Source organism: Haliotis rufescens, unplaced genomic scaffold (assembly GCF_023055435.1).
Source record: "Haliotis rufescens isolate VD_foot unplaced genomic scaffold, xgHalRufe1.0.p SCAF_94, whole genome shotgun sequence".
Lineage (NCBI taxonomy): Eukaryota > Metazoa > Mollusca > Gastropoda > Lepetellida > Haliotidae > Haliotis > Haliotis rufescens.
Genome location: NW_025964388.1, coordinates 417,501 through 437,707, shown reverse-complemented (window position 1 = coordinate 437,707; position 20,207 = coordinate 417,501). Strand labels below are relative to the sequence as shown.

The window sequence follows — 20,207 nt, the reverse complement described above, 5'->3', positions numbered from 1 at the left end:
ATGGGATCCTGGTGTGTAGATGGGATGTTGGTGTGTGGATGGGATGTTGGTGTGTAGATGGGATGTTGGTGTGTAGATGGGATGTTGGTGTGTAGATGGGATGTTGCTATGTGGATGGGATGCTGGTGTGTAGACGGGATGTTGGTGTGTAGACGGGATGCTGGTGTGTAGATGGGATGTTGGTGTGTGGATTGGATGCTAGTGTGTGGATGGGATCCTGGTGTGTAGATGGGATGTTGGTGTGTGGATGGGATGTTGGTGTGTAGATGGGATGTTGGTGTGTGGATGGGATGTTGGTGTGTAGATGGGATGTTGGTGTGTGGATGGGATGTTGGTGTGTAGATGGGATGTTGGTGTGTAGATGGGATGTTGGTGTGTAGATGGGATGTTGGTGTGTAGATGGGATGTTGCTATGTGGATGGGATGCTGGTGTGTAGACGGGATGTTGGTGTGTAGACGGGATGTTGGTGTGTAGATAGGATGTTGGTGTGTAGACGGGATGTTGGTGTGTAGATGGGATGTTGGTGTGTAGACGGGATGCTGGTGTGTAGACGGGATGTTGGTGTGTAGACGGGATGCTGGTGTGTAGATGGGATGTTGGTGTGTGGATTGGATGCTAGTGTGTGGATGGGATCCTGGTGTGTAGATGGGATGTTGGTGTGTGGATGGGATGTTGGTGTGTAGATGGGATGTTGGTGTGTGGATGGGATGTTGGTGTGTAGATGGGATGTTGGTGTGTGGATGGGATGTTGGTGTGTAGATGGGATGTTGGTGTGTAGATGGGATGTTGGTGTGTAGATGGGATGTTGGTGTGTAGATGGGATGTTGCTATGTGGATGGGATGCTGGTGTGTAGACGGGATGTTGGTGTGTAGACGGGATGTTGGTGTGTAGATAGGATGTTGGTGTGTAGACGGGATGTTGGTGTGTAGATGGGATGTTGGTGTGTAGATGGGATGTTGGTGTGTGTCGTGGGATGCCACGACACACGGGGTACGCTGATGGGATGCCACGACACACGGGGTACGCTGATGGGATGCCACGACACACGGGGTACGCTGATGGGATGCCACGACACACGGGGTACCTGATGGGATGCCACGACACACGGTGTACCTGATGGGATGCCACGACACACGGGGTACCTGATGGGATGCCACGACACACGGGGTACCTGATGGGATGCTACGACACACGGGGTACGCTGATGGGATGCTACGACACACGGGGTACGCTGATGGGGTGCCACGACACACGGGGTACCTGATGGGATGCCACGACACACGGGGTACCTGATGGGATGCTACGACACACGGGGTACGCTGATGGGATGCCACGACACACGGGGTACGCTGATGGGATGCTACGACACACGGGGTACCTGATGGGATATGTTAATGGCAAACAAGGACACATGGGGTACGCTGACAGTTGTCTGAGGCACTGCAATTTGCTGTGCAGATTTGCATCCCTTGGGCACACCAGAAACCTATGATTGTGGGTTCGAAACCCAGTTTGCCCCTATTGTTTCCAGGTTTGTCAGCACCATACCCGTGGTCCATGGTTTCACCAAAGTGGTATACAATGTACATCTCAGACCTGCATCACTTCGGGCTTTCCTCCCACATTAAGCAGACACGCCGGGATATAATTGTAATACTGTTAAAAGCGGGGTTAAACCCAACTCACTCATACACTCACTCTGAATTCATCAAATAAAGAGGTGTGGCAAGGTGAAATGGGGTTTCCAATTTAACACAGATTCCCAACTCCGACACATACCAGTGCTTGTTTGATCTCTCAATGCAAAGCACCAGGCAGGGTAACAACAAGTACCATATTTTAATGTCAGGAATCAAACCACCAACCACCGCTCTCAGGGCAGATGTTCAATCCACTACATAATGAAGCGGTCCCTTCACACAAAAACACAAACATAAAACAAAGAGATTTGTACAGATTTATTTCTATTTACAAGTAATTTTACTGATGAAATGTGACCATAGCTTGATAAGCAGAGAGCTCAGGGGAGGCATCAACACAGTTCACATGCCAAAAGCGAGACTGTTAGTCACTTAAGGATGAAATGAATCGAACACATGATGAATATTTAGGACTTGGTATCTTCCAGTGAACAACCCATGCCTGCCATAATGGGCAACTATGCCTGCCGTAAGAGGCGACTATGCCTGCTGTAAGAGGCGACTATGCCTGCCGTAACTGGCGACTATGCCTGCCGTAAGAGGCGACTAACGGGATCAGGTGGTCAGACTCGCTGACTTGGTTGATGCATGTCATCAATCCCAATTGTGGGGTTCGATGCTCATGATGTCAATCACTGAATTCTTTGATTACTGTTTATTGACTCGATTATTTACAGACAGCCGTCATATAGCTGGAATATTGCTGAGTGCGGCGTAAAACAACCAACCAACCAAACCAAACTCCAGTGAACAGATGAAGAAGGTGGACAATGACTGGAAACATCCGGCTGCACACACGGAGATGAGGTATCCCTTTAAGTGGGGTACTGACCACTTTGCTAGTTCAAGAATCCCCATGATGCATACAACAGACGTTACAGTTCAACAATAGGAACTGAAAGATGAGGTGAAATACAGCAGTGAGTGGGTACCCGGTAGGACGAGATGGTAATGTGGCTGTTAACCTTCTAGCGTTAGCATACTCCCCAGTAAGGAGAGAATGAAAATCGAGTGCTCACTGATACATTGACCGGGGTAATAATAGTGTAGCGCTATGAACATCCAGGTGGCGAATGGAATCTGGCACAATATAAATGCATGTATCATTATTATTAACGTTGCGTCCAAGATTATTGCATTTATATAGCAACGTGCATGCACGTGTGTGTGTGTGGCTGCTTGTAATAGTCCGGACTGATGCCGATTTATAGTGCTAGTTCACTGAGATACCATGCCGCAGTTAAACATGAATACCCCACTGAGACACAGTATACTGACTCCGAGCCGACCTGTCCTTGTTTTAGCCCCTTTATGCCGAGCGCCAGACAGGGTAACAACAAGTGCCATCTTTTAACATCTTTTGGTATGACGCAGCCGGGGATCGAACCAAGGACCTTCTGCTCTCCGGGCGGACGCTCTACCACTAGACCAAGGAGGCGGTCATAGGGAACTTTCAACTAATGACAGATAGCTGGGAAGCATCCTTCACAAAGACAGCAGATCACTATGAATGCCTTCAAGCAGGTACAGTATCAAGTGCCTCTGCATTCTCTAAGGATGTCTGCTGGGAGACAAACATATCGGTTCCACATGAAATTTATGGGGATCCAATACTGTTTAACAATCGCAAATCTCGAAACAGGTAATGTACATTTACATTGTAACATGATATCAGTAATTTTATATTGCACTTTTTCTTTAATACTCAAATAGCTGAGACATTGGCCTCAGCCTGGAACATTCCATCGATGACTTCATAATGTTGATAGTGATCCGTAAGCACATGCTCATGATACAGATGGAATCGTACAATCGGTTCTGTTCTCGGCAGTGATTTCTTAGAAAATATGGAAAGGGTTTTGTCACTTTTTTCCCACAATGCTATGTTATATACAATATCGTGCTTCCGTGGCAACTGAATTCCATGGTTGCCCACACTGTCACTGTTAGGATTTTGCATATGCCACCGATTCTCAAAACATGATTCCCACTGCTGACAAGCTCTGTGTTCCACCCTCCTGCCACGCATCTGTGCTGGCGTCACTGGAGTCGCTTCTAAAAACTGCACTGAACCATTGAATTTTCCACAAAACTTAAACCACCACATCATATCTCCAGGTGCACTCTTTTGGAGTCTTACATGGTGATTGACCCTTTTTAGTTCATTAAATCATAAACCATTTGACAGGAGACAGGTTAATCAGTGATGCTGTTTAACAGTTTGAAGATACTTGGCAAGTGTAGGATGTCCTCCCCTCTGAGCTACCCATTCAATGTCATCATTACTGTCTGTTAGTAATGTGAAGTCAGCTTTGTGCTGCACAAGGAGGTCCACCACATCTTTATGTCCACTGTATGCAGCCTTCATCACAGGTGTGTATCCTTTCATCCCTCTACTGTTGATGTTAGAAGGAGACAGGACATGTTGTACTATAGCTGTGTTCCCACCCTGACAGGCAAAATGAAGTAAACTATCACCATCTGTATCCACCAGTGTGAGGTCAGCTTGGTTTGACACAAGGAGGTCAAACACACTTTGATGTCCACTGACAGCTGCAACCATCACTGGTGTCCATCTATTCTCCCCTCTACTGTTGATGTTAGAAGGAGACAGGACATGTTGTACTATAGCTGTGTTCCCACCCCGACAGGCAAGATGAAGTAAACTATCACCATCTGTATCCACCAGTGTGAGGTCAGCTTGGTTTGACACAAGGAGGTCAAACACACTTTGATGTCCACTGACAGCTGCAACCATTACTGGTGTCCATCTATTCTCCCCTCTACTGTTGATGTTAGAAGGGGACAGGACATGTTGTACTATAGCTGTGTTCCCACCCCGACAGGCAAGATGAAGTAAACTATCACCATCTGTATCCACCAGTGTGAGGTCAGCTTGGTTTGACACAAGGAGGTCAAACACACTTTCATGTCCACTGACAGCTGCAGCCATCACTGGTGTCCATCCATGTCTGCCTCTACTGTTGATGTTAGAAGGAGACAGGACATGTTGTACTATAGCTGTGTTCCCTACCTGACAGGCAAGATGAAGTAAACTATCACCATCTGTATCCACCAGTGTGAGGTCAGCTTGGTTTGACACAAGGAGGTCAAACACACTTTCATGTCCACTGACAGCTGCAGCCATCACTGGTGTCCATCTATACTCCCCTCTACTGTTGATGTTAGAAGGGGACAGGACATGTTGTACTATAGCTGTGTTCCCACCCTGACAGGCAATATGAAGTAAACTATCACCAGATGTATCCACCAGTGTGAGGTCAGCTTGGTTTGACACAAGGAGGTCAACCACATCTTTATGTCCACTGTATGCAGCCTTCATCACAGGAGTGCATCCTTTCATCCCTCTACTGTTGATGTTAGAAGGGGTCAGGACATGTTGTACTACAGCTGTGTTCCCACCCTGACAGGCAAGATGAAGTAAACTATCACCAGATGTAGACACCAGTGTGAGGTCAGCTTGGTTTGACACAAGGAGGTCAAACACACTTTGATGTCCACTGACAGCTGCAGCCATCACTGGTGTCCATCCATGTCTGCCTCTACTGTTGATGTTAGAAGGGGAAAGGACGTGTTGCACTATAGCCTTGTTACCACCAATACAGGCAAGATGAATAATTCCGTAGCTATGTTTATCTTTCACATTCAAGTTTGATAATGTCAGCAGTAACTGAAAACATCCCTCTGATCCTGTTTGTGCTGCAACCATGACTGGGGTCCTGCCATTCACATCAATAGAGTTTATAACATTATTCCCAGGCTTCCTGTTTAACAGGACTTTCAGGGTTTTTTCCATTCCTGATTTACAGACCAGATGTAAGCTGTTTTGCATGTCCTTGTCACGGGTGTTAATATCAGCGCCCTCCTGCAGCAGATACACTAGTGTGTCAGAGCTGCCATTTGCAGCAGCTACCAACGAAAGTCTGTTTAGTGTCAATTGATGGTTATGTTTCTCACTCCTGCTGAACAGCCATTCAAATGCTGTCACGTTGTTGCTTTGTGCACATACTTCCAAAGCCTCACTGATCTCTCCTTGAGTTAACTCTTCTCCAGTTGTGTGTTCTATATCTGTAACTAGACATGCATTATGTCCAAGAACTGCCCAATACAGAAAACATTGTCCTTTCTCTTTCTTGTGAAACCAAGGTTCTTCTTTAGAATCAGTTTCATTATGCTGATGAAGCTGTTTCATCCCCTCGCTCCGAAGTTTGTTAAGCAGTTTCGAAACTGTCCTGTCTTGTTTGAGAATTGGATGTGTCACTGATTTAGAAAACTGTCCTTGTTTAATAGACTGTGCAATCCTTGTGGTAAGCAGGTCATCATAATTCTCTGAGACATATATCAAATGGAGATGATCGTCAACTTTGGTTTCTTCAACCTTATCACCTTGTACTCTTTCAAACAGAAAATCATCACTGCAGTGCTTCAAAACAAAGATTGGACTGATATTGTACAAGGCACAGGCACAAGCATCATAGATTGAAGAATGAGCAAAGCCAACAGTGTCTCCTCTTGTGAAGAATGTACCTCTCAAACTTTTAGCTGCTTTGTACATGCCTGAACGTGTTGCATCAGACATCAGCTGTAAAACAGTTTTGACCAGGCTGTCCATTTCCCTGTCCTCGCCTCCACTGTCTAACTTGGCCAGGTCCAATTTGTCTTCACACAGTAGCATCAGAACCAAAATGGCTGATCGGTCATTTCTCTCTTCAAGCAAATGCTTTAGCTCTAACCTTAGATAAAACAGTGGTTCCTTGAAAAATAACTTTGTAGTTTTGTAGAAAGATGCAAATTCAAAACAAAGTTTACAAATAAGAGGGAATCCAAAGATATTTGAAGACATTTCCAGCTCACTGTAATCTGGTATATGTTCCTTGGAGCAGTCACCAAGAGCATTCTTATGTCGTTCAAATATTGTCTTTTTCTCTTTGTCAGAAAGCAAGTATTTATCTTGTGTGGTTAAATCCATTACAGTTTGACCTTTGAACAGTTTGAAACCCTCATAATGCAGTTTTGCAAGTCCATCATGGAAGTTGTACGACTTTGATGTGAAGACAACACGAATATCCTTTGTTTGACATTCTGGTTGACTCTGCACTTTCTTTCTGGATGTACCTACAGCATCACTGCTCTCATGCATTTCTGACTTATGCATTTCTGACTGCAGCTTTTCCGCAGTCCGCTTTTGTTCTAAATGGAGGAGAATGTTGTTTAGAAAGGATTTCATCTGTGCCGTATTTGCAGATAATCCAACAGTACCAAACATGTCATCTACTATGAGAAATACTCTGGGGTGTCTACTAAGACAGAGGTCTAAGTCGAACTTCTCAATGTTGTCCACAAACACGACCTCATAGTCCTTGCCCCTATACCGTGAACCCAACACCAGAGCCATTGTTGTCTTGCCTTCTCCTGAAGCCCCGCAGATGGTCACATGTCCAAATTCCTTCAATTTTTGTTCCACTGCTTTGTAGGGTTCAGTTGGATGAAAAATCTTCCTCGCTTCGACTGTGCGCAAATGAAGGGTACCTGTGGAGGAATAATAACTATTTACCATCCCAGCAAATACTTGGATGTTAAAATTAAACTACAAAATACTTGCTAACTACATTTTTGGTGTTAAGTTTTAGGGGAAAATATTCATTTGAATCATACATCACACAGATGAGTTCCTGACTTAGTGTACACAACAACTTTCTTCATATATAATAGCCCTCTCCATTCAGTCTTGTTTTTAATGGCCATGTTTGACATTTTGCAAGATTCAACCCTCTTGATCAAATTCAAATCTTAACTTTTAATCTGATACAATGCCTCTCTGTGTTAAGACGATTCTAGGGTAGAAAAGGTCTTCAGCAACCCATACTTGCCGTAAAAGGCGACTATGCTTGTCGTAAAAGGCGACTAACGGGATCGGGGGGGTCAGGCTTGCTGACTTGAATGATACATGTCATCGATCCCAATTGCGTGGATCGATGCTCATGATATCAATCACTGGATTGTCTGGTACAGGCTCGATTTACAGACCGCCGTCATATAGCTGGAATATTGCTGAGTGCGGCGTTAAACAACAAACCAACATCTTATGCCATAGGAGGTCACATCAGGATTTAACATTTGGCCTGTGAATAAGCACTGATCTGTTCTCGAGAATGGCACAACATCATGGTCAATGCTTCAGGATACTCCATCATTCAATGCATAAGGATGACATGTTAGACCAGGGAAATAACATTCAAAGTGAGGATAGGCAACCATCTGCTCCATCAGATCAGAGGGCACGGGTGGCCCAGTCATCTAAGGCTGGCGATTCCCGGTGAAGAGTTGCGTCCCTTGGGCATGCCAGAAACCTATGATTGTGGGTTCGAATACTGCTTTGCGCCGTTTGTGTTTCTAGGTTTGTCAGCACCATACCCGTGCTCGTGGGTTTCACCAAAGTGGTAAAGAGACCTGAGACCTGCATCACTTGGGGCTTTCCTCCCACATTAAGCTGGCACGCCGCAATGTAACTGGAATACTGTTAAAAGCGGCGTTAAAACCAACCCACTCACTTGCACAAGATCTAGTTATCTATTGGCCCTTCAGCCATGAACGCTCACCTCTCCCGAGTGTTCCTTGTCCGGCTGGTCCAGTGAAGATGTTCAGAGTGTTGGCCACCTGGGAGTTCCCTGAAGGATGTTCACCTGTCAACACCAATATATGAGGAATCATTGGTAGCCATGGTTACCAACATTTGAATTGATCAGATGTTTTCATACAACATTGAATAACATCATTAAATTTGTTTGTCTATTTGTTGTTTTACGCCACACTCAGCAATATTCCAGCTATATGACGGCGGTCTGTAAGTAATCGTGTCTGGACCAGACACTCCAGTGATTGACAACATCAGCATCGATCCACGCAATTGTCAGCGAGCATGACCACCCAATCCCGTTAGTCGCCTCTTACGACAAGCAAGTCGAGATCGAGAAAGAGAGAGAGAGAGAGTAGGTGTAAGTGTAAAGAAAACTTTAACATTGTCATATGCATTTAACGTAACAGTTAGTGATAAAAGAGGGACAATTGTGCGAGGTGTAATTACAATGTTGTGTGAGTGCACAAATATTCATAGAACTACATGGGGAAGTTTTGAGAATTACACTTGACTTTGGAATTAAGATTAGGTAAGCCTAATGAACATCTGTGTTTTTCCATTTGTAAATGTTGAACAATTTATAAAACGAATACACAATGCCATTTAGAAAGTGGTCAAAATGTTATATTTGGGATAACACTTTCTTAGTTAAGTACCTGCTCACCACATGCTGCACATGTTAAGACATATATCACATCTTTACAACATGACAAGATATCCCAAGTTACATGGGGCTGCTTCTAAGAGAAGGAGATAATTCACTTAATAAATAATGTTGTTCCTGGGTAAATTATGTCAAAAATGACACACAGGGAGACATTAGGGGGGTGGGGGGAGAGACACCCACCTGTACCTAATCTGGTGACTGGTTGGCTCACCAGCACAAGGTCCTCCTCATGCTCAGCTGATCCTGCCATTACCAGGTGACCTTCAGGTTCCTCGTCTGAACTGACCACGCTGTTGCCAGAGTCATCCTCTGCTGTGAGGTACTCCTCATCTGAACTTGCAGTGTCAACATCAGAAATAGCCAAGTGTTCTCTCGACACAGATATGTCCACATGACCTCCAACCTGCTCCCCGGAAGTGGCCATGTGACCTCCAGCCTGCTCACCGGAAGTGGTCATGTGACCTCCAGTCTGCTCACCGGAAGTGGCCATGTGACCTCCAGCCTGCTCACCGGAAGTGGCCATGTGACCTCCAGTCTGCTCACCTGAAGTGGCCATGTGACCTCCAACCTGCTCCCCGGAAGTGGCCATGTGACCTCCAGTCTGCTCACCGGAAGTGGTCCTGTGACCTCCAGTCTGCTCACCGGAAGTGGCCATGTAACCTCCAGTCTGCTCACCGGAAGTGGCCATGTGACCTCCAGTCTGCTCACCTGAAGTGGCCATTACCAGACGATGTCCACTGTCCTCATCTGTACTGGCCATCACAGTTCAGCTTATCACATCGCCATGCACTATCTGTGAAAATGGAGGGAATCTTATCATGCTGTGACAATAAGTGAAGCAGGTCAGACAGCATTGCCATGGGCTCTGTAGCTGACCAGCTGTATGTCAAGATCAAGGTCATCAGTTCAGTGTCCCATTAGTGAGTTTTCATGGTTAAGAGTGAGTGAGTGAGTTAGGTTTAACACCATTTTTAACAGTATTCCAGTTATATCACGGCCTGTCAGCTTAATGTGGGAAGAAAGCCCGAAGTGATGCAGGTCTCAGACGTTAACCACTTTGGTGACACCCACGAGCATGTGTATGGTGCTGACAAACCTAGAAACAATTGGGGCGAACCTGGATTCGAAACCACAATCATAGGTTTCTGGCGTACCCAGGGAATGCAACTCTGCACAGGGTATCGTGGCACCTGAGACGACTGGCCCACCCGTGCCCCGTTCATGGTTAAAACTTTACTTACAACACATTTTCTATAATGTCCTCTGTTTTGAGCAGAGATTTCTTTTGATCATGAAAAGGGGTTTCAATTCCAGGATATATTACTAGAGTACCTCACGTACATAACCTTCTTCAGTGATGTAACATTTGAGACATTCAAAGTTCGAAAAGAATTTGTGATAACTTCTTTGGATTGACCTCCTGTATTGTTTAATCTGCTGACAAAAGAATAATGACTGCTATGTCATAATCCACAGTCCTATTTCTCTGGTGTCTATGATTCAAGTCAAACACAGACTTCCAGAAATATTAAAAGTACCTGTCCAAAAGGCTATCTGAAAAAACACACCCCACATCAAACCAAGAATCTTTTTTAAATTTAGTGAGTGAGTGAGTATGGTTTTACGCCGCTTTTAGCAATATTCCAGCAATATCACGGTGGGGGACACCAGAAATGGGCTTCACATATTGTACCCATGTCGGGAATCGAACCCGGGTCTTCGGCGTGACGAGCGAACGCTTTAACCACTATGCTACTCGACCGCCCCTTTTTTAAATTTAAAGTAACTTAATATATATTTTCATAAGCTTCATCCTTTTAATGGTATTATTTTTGTATGTCTGCTAAAGATAAAGCCCAGATGATGCCTTAAACCTTCTCATATACCGTATTAGACATAATAAGCGCCCATGGGGATATTTGCTTATATATTGGCTAGTGAACAATCCCAATTAGCACCTCTTTCGATTGATCAATGTACATAGGACTTATTTATTCGTGTAAAATATGCACTCGTGTGTTATATGCACCCTTAATTATGGGCAATAAAATTCTGGCAAAATATATCTGCCGTGTATAATATGCACAGACATTTCTTTTGTATCATTTCAGGTACATAAACTTAGAAACTTACAATCTTTCAACTCTGTTTTTTACTCACCAAAATTAAATTCTAAAAACAGACCCTGATTTCTTATTTTCAGAGCACACTGGGTGCTTATTATGTCGAATATGGTAGTAATTATTATGCATACAAGGGTTCAGTTTTCTGTCTCGTCATTGCTGAGTGTCAAAATTCTTTCATGGTTGTACTTTTTTTAAATTTGAAACATACTGGCAAAAGTTCAGCTTCTTAAGTTTTGGAAGGGATGAGTTTTGAGATACATTTTGAGAGGACATGGTTGACGCCGCCTTGATTTTGTGGTAGAGCGTCAGTGGTTTGACTCCCGGCCATGTCATTCCGAAAGACGCTAAAGGATGGTACTTGTTACCCCGCCTGGCGCATTAAGGGGCTAAAACAAGGACTAGTCAGCTTGGGCCTGTATATTGTTTCTGAGTGGGGTTAAACTGCAGCATGTATCTCAGCGGGCTAGCACTATTAAAATCACCATTAGTCCGGACTAGTACAAACAAATATACACACACACTGCTATATAAGTGCAATAATTTTGGACGTGACGTTAAACACCATTTCACCTCACCTCAAAACTTAAAGGTTAATCAAGGTCAAAATCTAAAATATCAGAAAAACAGAATTGCAAAAATACCAAATTTCATTTCATTTTAAACAAAAGTTCAATGGCCACAAACATGGATTTCAACATGGCCTCTTTTCAACTTCCTTGTTCTAGTAGGTATGAGGAGATTGCGAGGAAATACAGTTTCAGAGAATTTAGGAGCATGGTCAAAACAATATTTGAAAGAAGATCGGAATAAATAGTATTGGAACATACAGATCTAGGTGTTCAGTTTTACAACTTACTACACATATAAACGATTTCATTACATTGTGAACAAAATCTGATCACGTGGTCATCTGATCACTGTATAATGAGAACGGACATATGAGTTTTTCAATATGTTTGTCTTGGCAGCCACATCAAAAATTGGATTCCAAAGTCTTGAACATAGAGGGATGTCATCAGGCTTCAGCTCAATCAGTGTCGTACCCGAGAAGATTTTCAGGAAGCACAACAGCCAAGGACAAACAGGCTGACCTCAAAATGGCGGCCGTGCTTAAAGTTGGATGAATAATTGTGGGATCTTTATAAGACTGACACACTAGCTTGTATTATTCATACAAAGTTACAAATTCATAGGCTTGGCAGTGTAACGACCGATGGACCAACGGCGGCACAACGCTTCACAAAATAACTCAACATCCCGAGAGACTGTCTGAAATCTGCTTGAACATTTCTGTCTTCACATGCTTCACTGCGGACGTTTTATCTGCATGCCTTAGTGTGTTACACAGATTCCGAATACAATGTACATATCACTTATACCAGCTGATTACATAATACCATACTGAAGCCAACTCACAGAGCAAGACATCACGGAATACGTTGTTTCAGAAGTGGTGGACTGGGACTTGAAATAACATCCTGGTTGACGCCTAGCTGTAGACTAGTGTAACTCCGCCCCAGTGTGCGGTTCAGCGAATCCTACTTTCACTTTCACTTTCAGCCTTTTGCTCGACATACAGCAACAAAAAGTTCCCGTCTCGTCTTCAATGGGATCCCATCATATCGATTCTCCTTCTCTTACTGCCACTGAAAGTTATTTCGTGAGTTTTTGTTTCTACACTGGCTACATGCTCGCTGTTCTAAAAGGAAACGTGAAAATGGGAATACCCAAACTATTTATAGTTTCGTCCCGCAGTGTTTATTAATAGTTAATTCCATTGGTTGTTATTACAGATAAATCATGCCTACTCAGCATAACACCATAAGCTGGGCCCCGTCTCCAATATCACAATATAGGCTTGGCGCAAGTTGACGACGCGCAAAGGGAGCCGGGAACCAGCTTACATAGACTGGTTCCCGTTCGTTCCTGCGACTGAAAAGCGGAACAAGTGCAGCGACACCAAGCGGAGGATCCGGGAACCAGTCTACAGCTTACATAACATCACTGTCACAGGCTAATTTGCATATCACGTGACCGGACTTTTCTCTTGTTCGTAAACAAATGCGCTTTGTGACCCAGGCAATGACTCATTCTCCTACCCAGAGTTCCATGCGGCCGGCAGCCAGCCAGCATAGTGTTATGCAAATTGCAGTAACATGTACAATGTACACATCATAGCAAACACACTGATCTCAATTTTGGTGAGGCACGTTCTTGTGTTGACTGCTGGACCCCATCATGGCTGTCGGTTAGGCAGGTCTTGTCTGGACCCCATCATGGCTCTAGGTGAGGCAGGTCTTGTCTGGACCCCATCATGGCTCTAGGTGAGGCAGGTCTTGTCTGGACCCCATCATGGCTCTAGGTGAGGCAGGTCTTGTCTGGACCCCATCATAGTTCTCGGTGAGGGAGGTCTTGTCTGGACCCCATCATGGCTCTCGGTGAGGCAGGTCTTGTCTGGACCCCATCATGGCTCTAGGTGAGGCAGGTCTTATCTAGACCCCATCATGGCTCTAGGTGAGGCAGGTCTTGTCTGGACCCCATCATGGCTCTAGGTGAGGCAGGTCTTGTCTGGACCCCATCATGGCTCTAGGTGAGGCAGGTCTTGTCTGGACCCCATCATGGCTCTAGGTGAGGCAGGTCTTATCTAGACCCCATCATGGCTCTAGGTGAGGCAGGTCTTATCTAGACCCCATCATGGCTCTAGGTGAGGCAGGTCTTATCTAGACCCCATCATGGCTCTAGGTGAGGCAGGTCTTGTCTGGACCCCATCATGGCTCTAGGTGAGGCAGGTCTTATCTAGACCCCATCATGGCTCTAGGTGAGGCAGGTCTTGTCTGGACCCCATCATAGTTCTAGGTGAGGCAGGTCTTGTCTAGACCCCATCATGGCTCTAGGTGAGGCAGGTCTTGTCTGGACCCCATCATGGCTCTGGGTGAGGCAGGTCTTATCTAGACCCCATCATGGCTCTAGGTGAGGCAGGTCTTATCTAGACCCCATCATGGCTCTCGGTGAGGCAGGTCTTGTCTGGACCCCATCATGGCTCTAGGTGAGGCAGGTCTTATCTAGACCCCATCATGGCTCTAGGTGAGGCAGGTCTTGTCTGGACCCCATCATGGCTCTAGGTGAGGCAGGTCTTATCTAGACCCCATCATGGCTCTAGGTGAGGCAGGTCTTGTCTGGACCCCATCATAGTTCTAGGTGAGGCAGGTCTTGTCTGGACCCCATCATGGCTCTAGGTGAGGCAGGTCTTGTCTAGACCCCATCATGGCTCTAGGTGAGGCAGGTCTTGTCTAGACCCCATCATGGCTCTTGGTATTTAATGATATACATTGAACGTTGTTGTTCTGGACGTTGACATTCCTAGTGAAATCATCCGAATTACTATATATCGGGATAAACGAATCATGACTACGTAGTAACAGAGACCATGTACTGATATGGTATCTTGTAGTAATGTGCATGCGTGAGTTTGAACAGGGTGGACGTGTTTTTCTTAGCTCCCACCATGGGGATCTCTCTCTCCCAATATAGAGCTAAAATAGGACTGTTTGTACAACCAAACAAAGCGAGAAGAAGCATGAAAGGTATCAAAATTAGCAAAAAGTGTTTCTCGATGTGCCTACGGGTTTTGATCTGTCTGAGTTTGCTACTTGTAGCAGATGGTTGTGTCGAGACGAACCCAGGCCCACCACCTAAGTCCGGCCCCGCACACAATACCCGAAATCAGTCAACTTTGTCCGTGTCTGAAACAGGATCGATACAGATATCGGCAACGGAAAATGAAAACAGCGACTTGATGGCGATTTTAAAGGACATTAAATCTAACACCACGGACATAAACAATAAATTTGAGAGACTCGATGACAAGGTCACAAAAATGGCGTCTGATTTCCACGAGCAGCTAGCCTCGCTTCAACATGAAAATACACAACTGAGACTTGCTCTGTCTAGTTTGGAAGAAAAACTCGAGGATCAAGAGTGTCGTGAGCGGCGAAACAACTTAATATTCCATGGAATATCTGGAGAGAGGGGCGAAACATGGGATCAGTCCGAGTCAAATGTGAGAGAGTTTCTGCGCGACGAGTTACACATGGAGAAGGCAAATGATATTGTTATCATTCGTGCTCACCGCCTCAACAGGAAAAATATGTCTGTCCTGTTACCATGTTAACAATTAAATTTTCTGGAACAATATTTTTCAAAGTTCAACACAAATCATGTCGGACAGACACTTTTTTATGTACAAGTGTTTCTTACCAAAAACCAATATAAATAAAAGTGTGTATCTTTAAAAGATAATTTTATTCCATGAGTTAGAAAGGTAATGTACAATATATAAACATTTTTTACATAATATTTTTTATTTTTAGCAACATTAAACAATGTTGATGTGCAAACTAAGGGTTACGGACACACCCTTCAGCTCAATTTAACCGCAATTAAGCAGTTTTAATTAAAATAAAATACATAATAAGAATTACTGGAACTTAACTTTCAGACACCATGGTATGTTCTACGAAAAACACTTGTGTTTAAACATATCTAAAATAAATATTTTAATTGTTATTCAACTTGGACTAAAAATCTCACTTTTTTTTAGAATGACCCATATATTACCACAAAAATCGTTGTTATCGTTATTAAAAATAGAGGTGCCGTTTTCGCCCGACACATAGTAGCCGTTTTCGCCAGAGAAATCGGTGACGTTTTGCTGAGGTGCCGTTTTAGCCTGCACACCCTCAACCCTGGCAATAGTGATTCTCCTATCGTAGCTAAATTCCTACTGACAAAAGACAAGAGTGATATTTTCAAGAGAGGACGGGAACAACAAGATAGAAATCACCGATCACGTGTAACAGAGGATTTCCCACAGAAAATACGAGAGGATAGACGCGCACTGTCTACCTACTTTCAAGAAGCCAGAGACAGCGGGAAACGACCTAAGATACGTGTTAACAAGCTTATTGTGGAAGGGCAGGTATATATGTACGACCGACAAGACAAGTGTGTGAAGAAGGTGTCTACAGGTGGGGGAACGCATCGTGATGCAAAGCCCTCTTTTCGCGATCGTTCACGGAGTGATTTGTTTGGACCCGGAAGCAACACAAACCGAGACACACCTCCTTCAGGGGAGTTAACTCCCAATGTTGACAATTTTGGTAAGTGATGTGACGGCCCGGCCCAACATTTGATATTCTCTCGTGGAATATAGAAGGACTGCGAAAATATGAAAACTCGACATCTCAGGTAAAAAGTCTTTGTGAACATTTTGACTTGATCGCGTTTTGTGAGTCATTTGTGAGACGGTCCGATGAATTCTCGGACTTCTTGTCCGGTTTTCCCAAGACACACAGTGACACACGTTCGGGCGATATAGTGGTGGTATCACTGTTTTGATACGCTCTCATTGGCTAGATAGTGGACTGTTATGTAGGCTTTATGATAATTTTGAAAATACTGTTGTACTTTTATTCAAAACATCAAGTTTATCATGGGACTCCTGACTGTGTTTTGATATTTACTTATATCTCACCCGAAAATTCACCAGTTAATGAGAATATAGATAGTGATGGATTTACTCATCTTGAAAACTACTTGAACATTATTGTTGGGGAACACCCACACAAGCATATATTTCTTGCTGGTGATCTTAATGCAAGGACAAAGGACTTCCTTGACTATATCCCTGATGACAATATTGACTTTATTCAGAGAGATGTTGATGATTATCCCTCTGATACATTTGATATGCCAAGAAAAAACAGAGACTCAGTGACACATAATAATTTTGGCAAAAGACTTGTTGAATTGTGTAGGACCTTTGGTATTCACACATTGAATGGGAGATTGTTTAATGATACAAATGGTGAATTCACATGTTTTACTCATAATGAGTGAGTGAGTGAGTGAGTATGGTCTTACGCCGCTTTTAGCAATATTCCAGCAATATCACGGCGGGGGACACCAGAAATGGGCTTCACACATTGTACCCATGTCGGGACTCGAACCCGGGTCTTCGGCGTGACGAGCGAACGCTTTAACTACTAGGCTACCCGACCGCCCCTTTACTCATAATGGATCAAGTGCTGTGGATTACATGATTGCCTCCTCTTCTCTCTTTCCATATTTCTCTAACTTTGCGGTTGGTACACAGGATCACTCCAATCACTTCCCCTTCATATTGCTCACTCAATATTCAGGGTACCTCATCTGGTAAATATAGTCAACCCCCAGCCCCAGGTAATACAAGGAGTAACTCCAACTGTAATCTGGAAAAGGGAGGTGGAAGCAGTTGGGAGAAATATGTGTGGAATGAAGGTGCTAAAGAAACCTTCTTGCACAAGCTTGAGGGTATATTAGTAGAGCATTATGATTATATCTTACAACTAGCTAATAATAATTGTAATACAGCAGTATCTTGTTTAGTTAGTTATTATCAAGAAGCTGCAGAACACACCAAAAACGTATATGGTTTAAATTCTAACTTCAGGAGAAATCAGCAGCCTCCCTGGTGGGATGATGAACTTGAATTAATTAAACATGACAAATACAAAGCCCTGAGAGCTCACAGAGATCATGGGGAAGATTTTTCACTTTTTAGACACTTAAGATCAATGTTTAAAAGTGCTTTTAGTAGAAAGAAAAACTCATTTCTTGAAGCACAGAGAGAAAAACTGATAGCTGCAACAGACAACCCAAAGTTGTTCTGGAAACTGCTCAAGGATAGTAAACCATTTAATGCAGTCACTCAATCAATTAATACTGAGCAATGGACTAACCATTTTATGTCTCTTCTTTTTAGGCAGGATCTTGCACTTGATAGCAGTATGTACCATATCCCTGACAATAATGATCTAACAATTAACATTCCTATTCTAGCACAAGAAATATCAAGTCAAATAAACCAGCTTGGGAATAATAAATCCCCTGGGCCTGATGGTATTGCTGCTGAATTTTTAAAGTCTTCAGAGAAACAAATTACACCAATTTTAGTTATTACATTTAACAAAATCTTTGAGAGTGGTAACTTTCCAGATGTGTGGGGGAAAAGTATCATCTGTCCTCTGTTCAAGTCTGGTGATATGAATGATGCCAACAATTATAGAGGTATATCACTCATTGATACCATATGCAAAGTATTTACATCTATTCTTAATGCTAGACTACAGAGGTGGTGTGATGATAACAATATCATTGACGAATCTCAAGCTGGATTTAGACCCAGCTATTCCACGACAGATCATATATTTTCACTACAGGCCATTATCCAAAAGTATGCATGTAAAAAGAAAGGAAGGTTCTACTGCTTATTTGTAGATTTCTCAAAAGCTTTTGATAATGTTGATCACAATATGTTGTTACAGAGTTTGGCTGATATTGGTGTCTGCGGAAAGTTTTTGTCTATTATTACATCAATGTACAATAAACTGTGTGTCTGTGTTAGAACACCTACTGGGTTATCCAAATACTTTAAGTGTAATATAGGTACCCGTCAAGGATGCATCCTCAGCCCTCAGATGTTTTTAATATTCATAAATAAACTTGTAAATTTTATGGAAAATTATGGAGGACAAACTGTCTTTATTACTAAAGACTGCCCAGCAATATATGCACTTATGTTTGCTGATGACGTGTCATCTATTGCTGATACACCTTTAAATTTACAAAAGAAGATCAATGCCTTGGAACATTTTTGCAATACCACAGGCATGAAGGTAAACTTGAAGAAAACCAAAGTTATGGTATTCAGAAATGGCGGACCCCTTAGACATTATGAAAAATGGAAATTTAATAGTGTATATATTGAAACCGTGTTGTTTTATAGATATTTGGGTATTGTGTTCACGCCCAAACTTGTTTGGACTAAGGCACTAAATACTCTTGCTGCACAGAGTAACAAGGCCATTATGACATTATATAGATATCAAAAGAAAGTTGGTAATATACCCTCTCAAGATTTATTTAAGATATTTGATGCTATGATTGTGCCTATTGTCTGTTACGGCGCAGAAATATGGGGCATCTCATATTGTAAAATTATTGAAGATGTACAGAACAAAATGTGTAAATGGTTTCTAAATACAGGTAAGACAACAAACAATGCAATGGTTTTAGGAGAATGCGGAAGAGCCCCTCTCCAACTTGTGTATACCACAAGGGCCATCAAGTATTGGTGCAGGCTACTGCGTTTGGACGAGCGCAGACTGCCTCGCCAATGTAATTTAATGCTCAAATCACTGGACCATTCTGGTCGCACCACGTGGGCTACTCACATTAAGAATATTTTGTTTAAATTAGGTTTTGGATATGTATGGTTAACACAAGATGTTGGCAATGTGAAGGTATTTATTCATCTTTTTAAGCAAAGATTATTTGATAACCTTCAACAATCATGGTGTAGTTCTATCAATAGTATATCTGATACCTTTTATTATAAACATTTTAAATCCCTGTTGAATGTAGAAAAATATCTTACACTCCCCATACCAGTATATCTGAGAATATGTATGACTCGTTTCAGATGTAGCAAGTTTACACTTGCAATTGACTTGGGGAGATACACAAATGTCCCATACACTGAACGATTATGTAAATATTGTATAGAAAATGGTATATCTTTTATTGAAGATGAATTTCATGTTTTACTTGTATGTGAGCGTTATTCAGCCCTAAGAAATATGTATCTTAAACAGTATATCAAGTTTCAAACTGTAACATCTTTTACTGAAATTATTTCATCAGAAAACTTTGATGTTGTATATAACACATGTTTATATCTATATAAAATCCAACGGCTAAGAGAAACTTAAATCGACTACTTCCTTGGCATGCGTAGTTCATGCAATCAACCATTGTCTGTATGATGGGCCTATGGCCTTCTTACTGAATAAACTGTCTGTCTCTCTGTCTGTCTGTTTCTGTGTGTCTAAATAACCTTTTCCCCAACTGTAATTGTTCAGAATGCGTGTGGTTTGGGGATTTACAGGCTACCGATATAAGAGACCGACCATTTTATATTCGTGTGTGTGTGCGTGCGTACGTGTTCGTGTGTGT

The 20,207-nt window shown here is 43.0% G+C and overlaps 2 protein-coding genes across 6 annotated transcripts in view; one reads left to right on the top strand and one right to left on the bottom strand.

The window, feature by feature from the left end:
• Positions 1 to 1,945: 1,945 nt before the first annotated feature.
• LOC124137670 lies at positions 1,946 to 12,707 on the bottom strand. 4 transcript variants are annotated; one of them, XM_046504072.2, is made up of 5 exons: positions 12,570 to 12,707; positions 9,208 to 9,820; positions 8,323 to 8,406; positions 5,901 to 7,252; positions 1,946 to 5,870 (listed from the first exon to the last, which is right to left on the bottom strand). In XM_046504072.2, exons 2-5 carry the CDS (start codon positions 9,785 to 9,787, stop codon positions 3,903 to 3,905), a joined length of 3,984 nt encoding a protein of 1,327 aa, XP_046360028.2. In that variant the 5' UTR covers positions 9,788 to 9,820; positions 12,570 to 12,707; the 3' UTR covers positions 1,946 to 3,902. The 4 variants fall into 4 exon arrangements, with proteins under 4 accessions (XP_046360028.2, XP_048247626.1, XP_046360027.2 ...); XM_048391669.1 differs by having other exon boundaries at positions 1,946 to 7,252; positions 9,208 to 9,423; positions 9,589 to 9,820; XM_046504071.2 differs by having other exon boundaries at positions 1,946 to 7,252.
• Positions 12,708 to 12,717: 10 nt separating this feature from the next.
• Positions 12,718 to 20,207, top strand: part of LOC124137672 — a 19,859-nt gene continuing 12,369 nt past the window's right edge. Inside the window, exon 1 of one of the 2 annotated variants that reach the window (XM_048391670.1) lies at positions 12,718 to 12,813. The gene's annotated coding sequence lies outside the window, so the exon portion shown is untranslated. Of the gene's footprint in view, positions 12,814 to 15,592; positions 16,401 to 20,207 lie in introns of those variants that run through there. The other variant, XM_046504074.2, reaches the window with a different exon arrangement.

Bases quoted from the DNA above. Each gene is read 5' to 3' on its own strand.
- LOC124137670 (XM_046504071.2), bottom strand. From the start codon at position 9,787: ATGGCCAGTACAGATGAGGACAGTGGACATCGTCTGGTAATGGCCACT. The intron at 8,407-9,207 runs GTGGGTGTCTCT...TGGTGTTGACAG, and splicing joins AGTCACCAGATTAGGTACAG to GTGAACATCCTTCAGGGAAC. The intron at 7,253-8,322 runs GTGAGCGTTCAT...ATTCCTCCACAG, and splicing joins ACAAGGAACACTCGGGAGAG to GTACCCTTCATTTGCGCACA.